A 9,275-nucleotide genomic window follows, 5' to 3' on the forward strand; every position below is an offset into this window, starting at 1 on the left:
TTACAGTAATAATCTACAAGTATTTTTTTTGTCAAATATAAAATAAAAAAAGGTTTTTCTTGGCCGAATTATTTAAAAAATAAAAAGGGGGTTTGAGTAATAACTCCAATGTTCAAAAGTGAAACTTTCCGAGCCCAATAACCAGATTAACTACCAAGGCCCAGTAAATAAATTCGAAACCGGCACGGTGGACGCTCCTGTCAAATTGAATGAATATAGCCGTTAAAATTTCATTTCAAACTTGTACACAGAATTCTAGAATATTCCTCACCAGCAAAATTTCAAAAATCACACTGTTTCTCTCGGCGAGAAAGATTTTTCAATTCTTTGCTTTCATCTTTCAGATTCTTCTTCATCTTCTTCATCATCTTCATTTTCTTCATCATCTTCATCTTCTTCATCACAAGCCTATGGAAATGACTGGTAAATTACTCTCTCTTCTCTCCGCACACGATTCATTTCTTAATTGCCTTTACTCTTTGATACTAATTGCTGTTTCTTGCAGATCAAAGCAATCCAATTCAATTGCTCGCCGAACAATTTCAACGCTTCGTACTAGATTGTGAACTCAAGCAATCGTCAAACGCTCTTCCCCCAGGTTAGTTCCCAAACATCCTTGATTCAAGTCTATTTTGTTCAATTATTATCCAAAACCTAAACATCAATTTTCAATTAATTAGATAATGCTGAATCGAAGGAAGAAAACGAAAACTCTGATTCGATGGAAGAATTCAGCATTTCTAATGGAATCCATGAGAATTCGCCAGATCTAGGTCATACGCTTCCGATCTTGAAAAAAATACTTGATCTGAGTACCAAAGTTCAGGTGAATGACTCTGCTTCTTCATACTGTGTTTTGCATTTTTCAGTAGATTTGGGTTTACAGGGTTTTGTTTTATGTTTCTCATAATTTCAGTTTATTTTGTTATTCTTTCTTGCATTAGGATTTGAAGAAGCAGCACGTAGCATTATCTGATCACGTGAAATTCACAACTGAGTCCTTTTCAGGCCTTGGTGTTGTGAACTCTATTCAGCTTCTCGGTATGGTTCTCATAGAAAACCTAGATAAAACTGTCAATTGAATGATGTCTGTTCTTGTTATTGGCTAGTTTGAACTATAGTTTTGTTGTTATCTGGTTATAGGTTCTGAATATGAACTCTTGAAGAAGAAGTATCTGGATGAATCTTCTGAGCGAAAGCGACTTTACAATGAAATAATAGAAATTAAGGGTAATATCAGGGTTTTCTGCAGATGCAGACCTTTAAGTGTAAGTGAAACTGGGAACGGGTATACATCTATTGTCAATTTTGAATCGACTCTGGACAATGAGCTTCAAGTCATTAACTCAGATTCTTCCAAGAAGTCGTTTAAATTTGATCATGTCTTTAAGCCTGAAGATAACCAAGGTATATTAGGAGTTACAACTTTTGATATTGTTGCATTAATGCTATTTTGTTTTCATTCTCAAAGCTGATCAAATGTGTGTCCTGTTATTTTATTTACATGCAGAGGCTGTTTTTTTGCAAACTAAACCTATTGCTACATCAGTATTGGATGGTTTTAATGTCTGTATATTTGCTTATGGACAAACCGGAACCGGTAAAACATTTACAATGGAGGGAACACCTGAAGAGAGGGGAGTTAACTACCGAACACTTGAAGAATTATTTAAGATAACTGAAGAGAGAAAGGGTGTAACGAAGTATCAGTTGCATGTTAGTATGCTGGAGGTTTATAATGAGAAGTTAAGAGATCTTTTGGTGGAAAACTCTGCCCAGCCGAAGAAGTGAGTTTTAATTCTTCTTAGTACTCTAATCATTTTAGCATTGTAATTTTTAGTTCATTAAATAGACAGTCATTTCATAACTCATATGATCTTAGTAAACAAGAAATCTGAGAATGCCGATTAGATAATGCTTTGCTAGATAATGAGTCTGAGAGAAAAAGAAAACTATTGTAGTATCATTTCACAGTTCTAAGTATGATGTAGAATATACATTTTTCAATCGGTTCTGCATTTGAAATGAATTTTCCTCTTAATGTCAAACTAATAAATTTCCAACATGCATCAAAATTTTTGTTGTATTGTTTTTGGAGAGATATCACTGATGGGGAAAACAAATTTTAAACTTAAGATTGGAGATAAAGCAGAAGGATATCACATTCATTTCATATGATCTCAAGTAGAAGGATATCACTGATGAGGAAAACAAATTTTAAACTTAAGATTGGATATAAAGCAAGCAGAAGGATATCACATTCATTTCATGTGATCTCAATAAACAAAAAATCTGAGAATTGCGATTAGATAACTTTGCTGGATAATGAGTCTGAGAGAAAAAGAGAACTATTATACTAGTTTCATTTCATAGTTCTAAAGTATGATGTAGAATATAAAATTTTCAATCGGTTAATTTTCCTCTAATTGTCAAGCTAATAAATGTCCAACATGCATAAAATTTTGTTGTATTGTTTTTTGGAGAGATATCACTGATGAGGAAAACAAATTTTTAACTTAAGATTGGAGATAAAGCAAGCTGCAGAAGGAACACAAGAAGTTCCAGGACTTGTTGAAACTCAGGTGCATGGAACAGAAGATGTGTGGGAATTGCTCAAGACTGGAAACAGAGTCAGATCTGTTGGATCCACTTCTGCTAATGAGCAGAGCAGCCGATCTCATTGGTATGTCTTGATTCTTACATCCAGTTAGATATTTCATTTTATATTTTATTTTCAATTTTCAAATATTAGTTACTAAATATTTTAGCCATATTAATCAATATTATTCTCCTTGAGTTATATGTAATTTTTTATTTCAATGAGACAATGAGGAGGTGGTGGTTTTTTATGTAGCTTGTTGCGAGTAACTGTTGTTGGGGAGAGTTTAATTAATGGCCAGAAAACAAGGAGTCACCTTTGGCTAGTAGACTTAGCAGGTAGTGAGCGTGTGGGAAAAACTGAAGCTGAGGGAGAAAGACTGAAGGAATCGCAATTCATTAACAAGTCTCTTTCGGCACTTGGTGATGTTATTTCTGCACTTGCTTCCAAAGCAGCCCACATCCCTTACAGGTAAAAATTTATTTTCGTCCATCAAACACATACTTGTATAATGCTCCTTTATCTCATTAACATTTTGTATTTTCTATTTGAGGCAGAAACTCAAAGCTTACTCACATACTCCAGAGCTCTTTAGGTGAGATTTCATTTCAGCAATATAAAATTTATGATCCTTTTCAAGTGACCTTTCCTTTTGTGATTTGAAATGCAGTGCTGCAACTTCTGCTTTACATAATTAATAAGATTTGACCTGGACTGAAATGCAGGAGGAGATTGTAAAACCTTAATGTTTGTCCAAGTTAGTCCAAGCTCAGCGGACTTAGGAGAGACATTATGTTCGCTGAATTTCGCCACTCGTGTCCGTGGAATCGAGAGTGGTCCTGCTCGCAAACAAGTAGACCTCAGCGATCTGTTTAAGAACAAGCAAATGGTAAGCTCAAGTATAATTGTGCTTTCAAAAAGAACATAATCATGTTCTTTTTTCATTGCATAAACTCATACATCTTTGTCATCATAAAAGGCAGAAAAGGCCAAACATGACGAGAAGGAAATAAAGAAACTACAGGAGAGCCTGCAATCATTGCAAATCCGATTTTCTACGAAAGAATTTACTTGTAAAAGCCTTCAGGAAAAGGTATAAATCCAATGTTAGCTCCATATGCCTCCTAAATGTAAAATTGTTTTTGTACCTTCATGTTCATATCTATATCATACTCAACAACTATGAAACGATTTGGCAGGTACGGGACCTTGAGAATCAGCTCGCTGAAGAACGAAAAACTAGACTAAAGCAAGAAAATAGATCACTTGCTGCTGTTTCAGCTCAACCACCAACATTTTTAAAACACACAACCGTGACAGATAAAAGACCACCGCTGATTCCTTCAAACTCTAGAATGCCCCTCCGAAGGATAACAAATTTTATCCCTTTCCCATCTCCTAAAAGATCAACGAGATACACAAACATTCATCAAATGAATGGAAAGGAAAATTCTACCAGAAGAAATTCAGTGACAGCAGATACTGAAGGCTTTGCAAGACCAAGAAGCAGGGCATCCATTGCCATGAGACCACCTGTACAATCAACCACGCAGATTCTTAAACCAAGGAGGCGAGTCTCCCTTGCTACACTCCGTCCTGATCCAACATCTGAAATGACTACCGGGGGAAGCAATGTATCAACAAAGCAGATCCTCAAGCCAAGGAGGCGAGTCTCTATTGCTACACTCTGTCCTGATCCAACATCTGAAGTGGTGACTACCGGGGGAAGCAGTGTATCAACAAAGCAGATCCTTAAGCCAAGGAGGCGAGTCTCCATTGCTACACTCCATCCGGATCCAACATCTGAAATGACTACCGGGGGAAGCAGTGCATCAACAATGAGGAGTCAAAGGGGTCGATATTCAAATTTGTTCGTCCCATTGCCTGCGACGAGAACATCAGTTGATACAACACCTATACAACCTGTTAGATGCAGCAGTAGGTTTATGGGCAGTCCGGTACATGCTCAGGCCCCAATACCTGTTAGAGGCAGCAGCAGCAAGTTTATGGGCAGTCCAGTACATGGTGGGGTAGGTTCACGTCTGGGCAAGTTCACGTCTGCATTTGCGCTACAAAGGAAACCTGTAGTTTGGAGTCCTCTCGCGCAAAGAGCCAAACAAAAAACATCATTATTGCCATCTCAACTGCAGTAGACCTTGTATTTTATTCATAATATCTGCTCATGCTCAGGCAGGTTCACATATGGGTAGGCATCCAAATGCGGTTGCGCTACAAAGGAGATCATTAGTATGGAGTTCTCTCAAGCCAAGAGAACTAAAAAACAACTGAAATCATCACTATTGCATATATTTCTCATCTTATAAACCAATTCATGTTCAATTAACTTTCTTTCATTATAAATCCTTTGATGTATTTGAAGTTTGATCTCTTGTTAATGAGTGTTGGTTCAATTTATATAATTTGTTTTTGTTATTTCAACTGCTGTTTGAGTGTTGTTCGATCAAATGATGTTCATTCTCTCATTGCATTATTGGTCTTTTTCTTGTTAATTTAAAAAGTGTAAAAAGTAGCAATCACCAAATTTCCAAGTAGCACTCACCAAATGATGTTCATTTCTCTTGTTATTTTTGTGTCCTTCATACAAAAACTCAACTTCATGTCTCCTTTAACGCTGATGTATTTGAAGAGGTCATGCCATTCTCTTGTTTTGCAAACACCCTGAAGTCTCAAAGTGAAATTAATGGCATACATATCAGTATAGTAAAAGAATGCGTATGTATTTGAAGAGGCCATGCCAATAACATTGATAGGTCTAGCATTATTCAGATTCTTAGAAAAATGAAAAATCTCATCCAAAACTCAATCTCATCTAGACTCAATCTCTTGTATTTTTTATTTTAAAACAGTTAAATGTAATTAAGGCCCGTTTGAATTAGCTTAATCGAGTTTCTTTATTAACTTAAATTTTGTAAAATTATTCAAACAAACATAACCTTAATATTATTTATGTAATAAAAAATATGTAGGTTCTAAAAAATATATGCTCATTAGAATAATTTTAGGAATAATATTTATTAAATTAAATATTATATTTAAGAATAATAATTTTTAAATATACTTGATGTGGGAGTTTAATCACAAGAATTAAGTTTTGTAACACTACAAAATTTAAATCTCCTTGCGAATAAAATAAAACAACTACTAATATCAGTTTAATTAGAATTTGCCAAGTAGTATTTTAGTTAGAAAGTAATTTCTAAATGGAAATAATTAGAATTAATACAATACGTTTCTAATAAGTCAACCCAGGTCCCAAGTAAAAGAAAAGATATAGCCGTTGCACCTGTCTCATTAAGACATAGATTCATCGATTCGACCGTTGTAAAACAAACCGTTACTCATTGTTGTCTTTCTTTCACATCAAAACGCTTGCCAAACTCTGAAACCAAAAGCAAAAAAGGTTTGTGGTCCAAGTTAGAGAGAGAGAGAGAGTGAGTTCAGATCCAATCTTTGGTTGGGTGAATGAAAGTGTAAGTGATTGAATTGAAAATTCTAATTTGAGACCCACCTCTTGTGTTTGGTTTTGTTTTCTCAAGATGGTTGCAAGAACCCCACCAAAACTGAGGAAAACTTTAGCTGCTCTCAATCCTGTTCTCATTAGAGAAACACTAAACAAGGTAATTATTACTGACGGATAAATTTCCATATTTTGTTCTTTTTTTTTCTTCTTCTTTTGATTGTGAATTGTTCTTTCTGGGTTTTGAAGGTGGATCAATGCATGGCTCGGCTGCAAGAATTACAGTACACTGTAACTGGTGGAAACAAGGTGGTTTCAGGGGCCAATCTCAGCCCTCGTAGCACCAGAGGTTATCTCAGAACTAGTCTCAGGTGCAAGCAAGAATCACTAAGGTACTTTTCCTTTGCTTCATTCATTGCCATTTTTTTGTTTTAATCTATGAACCAAGTACTTTGACAATTTGAACTGTTGTGTGAGAGTGAGTGTCATTTGAGGTGTTAGACAAAGCAAAGAAAAAAAACATTTTTTTAGAGAACACTTGTTTGCCTTCTCAGACACTTCTAACTTGTCATACACTTGGTCGTACCTTTTATAACATATATAGTATGAGTCTCATACAAGTGTCTGAGATGTCATTGTTCTTAGACATGTCATTGTGTTTCATAGGTTTCGATTAATTTATTTATTTATTTCAACAGTTATTGTTCTTAGTTGTTAGTAACTCAAAACTGGGTTTGCTTTTTCTTGCCATTATCAAGGATCAAGAATAGTTCCACAAGGAAATCTCCTGTGGGAAAGTTTCCCTCAACACCAAACACAGGTCTGTTTCTCTAGCAAAACCAAACTAAAATTTAAAACCATGAGTTTTTTTATAGACAACTCTTTTATCAGTTGATAATGAAATTTCTATTGACTTGTGAACTCTTATATAGGTGAATGGAGAAGAATGTCACTGCCTGCAATGCTTGTAGGAGAAACCATTGGAGAAATTTTACATGCTAGTCAATTTGCAAAAGAACTTGTTTCAGCAGTTAATTGCCAAACTCCTTCCAAAGAGGATCCAAAAACTCCAATTCCTCAAAGGCCAAGCAAGAAAACAGACCTTGAGAACACTCAACTTAGGACTAGAAGGAAGAAAGAGAAGCAAACAAAACTACACAATGATGGTTCTCCCTCACTTCAAAAAGCTCGTTCAAGAATCACTTTTAAGGTTTCTCCACCAAAAGTTAGAGATTTTGATAGAGAAAATAACAAGTATTTGTCTTTGGCTAATAGGGTATCTCCAAGGAATAGACCATGGGCTAAAAAAGCAGTTCTTTTTCCCAACCCTTTGTTCATGTCAACTCATGCTTCTTCTTCATCATCACAGCCACAGCCACAGCAGCAGCAACAGTTTTGCAAAACAAGGTCTCCTATCATTTCAAGCAATAGAGGAACAACAACAACAACAACACACAAGTTTTTGGTCAAATCTCCACCTTCAAATTCCAAAGTCAAGATCAAAAGCACAACTAGAACTAGTAATGTGTCTATTTCACCACACAAGTTTTTGATTAAATCTCCAGGTTCAAATTCCAAAGTGAAGCTCAAAAGCACAAATGTGTCTATTTCACCAACTAGACTTGCAAGTTTGAGCAAGAATTCTCCAAAGAGATCGACCGCGTCTAAATTCCGTCGATCTTTCTCTCCTTCGAGATTAGCTACAAGATTAGTTTCTCCATTAAGGAGCAAGAAAACTGCACAGAAGAGTGATGGGATTGTAAGTGGACTGAAACAACGCCCAGCATCAACAGTTCAATTCCCTGCTAGAAGAATTTAAGAACATAGACCTTGATTGTATTTCCTCACTATGGTTTCTAAAAATGTCCATAATAATTGTATTCTTGTGTGTGTGTGTTTTTTTTTTTTGTTGAGGATTCCTATGTCCATAGATATTTTTTCTTCATTCATTCAAGTGAATTCACAAATTCTGTGTCTATTCTAAAAAGTCTTCGATTTATTTTCTAAAGGGAAAAATCAGAAGCATTTGAAGTATTTAAAAAAGTAGTCATAGAAGAAAAGTAATTTGAGAACTGATAGAGGCGGAGAGTATGATTCTACTATATTTAATGAGTTTTTGTGATTTGCATATGGGATTAAGTCGTCTACAATTCTCAACAAAGTAGAGTATCTAAAAGGAAAACCTGATCATTATTGAACATGGGTTAGATGCATGTATAGCAAAAAAGAATGTCTCTTGAGAAGTTTTGGTCACAATAAGTCAGTTGTTCAACCTATATCTCCAATAGATCTCTTATTTTCGTAGTAAGAGACACTACGTCATAAGAGACTTTGCATTGTCGGAAAGCCTTTTATTACTTCAAGATTTTAGGATTTTTGTGTTGAGATCGGTTGAAAAATATATGTTGATATTTTTTTGTGTTGAGATCGGTTGAAAAATATATGTTGATATTTTTTATGGTGGAATATGATTGTCGGTGAAGATAATGAAAACTTATGTATTATTTTGTAAAGATTGTTGGGGTTGCTTGAAAATATATATGTTGAAGAGGTCTCACATTGCTTAGTTTTGTGAATTAAGAGTGAGTTTAAGACTATATATAAAATACGTTCTTCTTTGAAGTCTCACATCGTTTAGTTTTGTGAAAGAAGGAGGAATACAAGACTATATATAAGATTCAAATTCTTCATTCCAAAACGCATTAGTCAAAATCACTTTAAGTTTGTATATGACTTTTTTCTCTCTCTCTCTTACACTTTTGTATTAGAGTGTTTTGAAATGTAGTTAATGTGAATAGGAACTAGTTTATTTATAGATTAAGGGTTTGTTCCTAGAATAAGGGAAACAAATCATTCATAGATTAAGAGTTTGTTCCTAGAATAATGGAAACAAATCAAAAATTGATTTGTTCTCATTAAATGTAATTAATTAGTGTAAATACTTGTATAACCATGTAATCTCTATATATACCAGAAATAATAATGAGAGAGGTATCAAACTTATTTTCCTGACATGGTATCAGCCTCGCGATCAAACCTGTGATTTTCTGGTTCTAATCGAGTTTTGTTGTTCATCGTTTATGGGTCTCTGATCGATCAACGTGGAATTTGTTTCGTGGAGATTTCATCGTGATTCTAGGGTTAGGGCTTCGGTTTGTTTTGCGATCTTTTTCCCAAATCGTGATTCTCCGTCGTGTT

General features: G+C 34.9%; 2 protein-coding genes across 2 annotated transcripts; both read left to right on the top strand.

Moving 5' to 3' along the window:
* The first annotated feature begins 218 nt into the window (after nucleotides 1-218).
* On the top strand, nucleotides 219-5,032 carry LOC127093521 (kinesin-like protein KIN-14S). Its single transcript, XM_051032463.1, has 12 exons — nucleotides 219-423; nucleotides 506-598; nucleotides 681-826; nucleotides 945-1,041; nucleotides 1,144-1,407; nucleotides 1,511-1,787; nucleotides 2,522-2,683; nucleotides 2,855-3,070; nucleotides 3,157-3,194; nucleotides 3,325-3,488; nucleotides 3,579-3,692; nucleotides 3,799-5,032. Exons 1-12 carry the CDS (start codon nucleotides 411-413, stop codon nucleotides 4,750-4,752), a joined length of 2,538 nt encoding a protein of 845 aa, XP_050888420.1. The 5' UTR covers nucleotides 219-410; the 3' UTR covers nucleotides 4,753-5,032.
* An 883-nt stretch (nucleotides 5,033-5,915) lies between these two features.
* On the top strand, nucleotides 5,916-8,055 carry LOC127096828 (microtubule-binding protein TANGLED). Its single transcript, XM_051035366.1, has 4 exons — nucleotides 5,916-6,237; nucleotides 6,327-6,469; nucleotides 6,836-6,897; nucleotides 7,010-8,055. The coding sequence occupies exons 1-4, from the start codon at nucleotides 6,157-6,159 to the stop codon at nucleotides 7,894-7,896; spliced, it is 1,173 nt and encodes a 390-aa protein (XP_050891323.1). The 5' UTR covers nucleotides 5,916-6,156; the 3' UTR covers nucleotides 7,897-8,055.
* The last annotated feature ends 1,220 nt before the right edge of the window (nucleotides 8,056-9,275 follow it).

This window comes from Lathyrus oleraceus, chromosome 6, assembly GCF_024323335.1.
Source record: "Lathyrus oleraceus cultivar Zhongwan6 chromosome 6, CAAS_Psat_ZW6_1.0, whole genome shotgun sequence".
In the NCBI taxonomy this organism is placed as follows: Eukaryota; Viridiplantae; Streptophyta; class Magnoliopsida; order Fabales; family Fabaceae; genus Lathyrus; species Lathyrus oleraceus.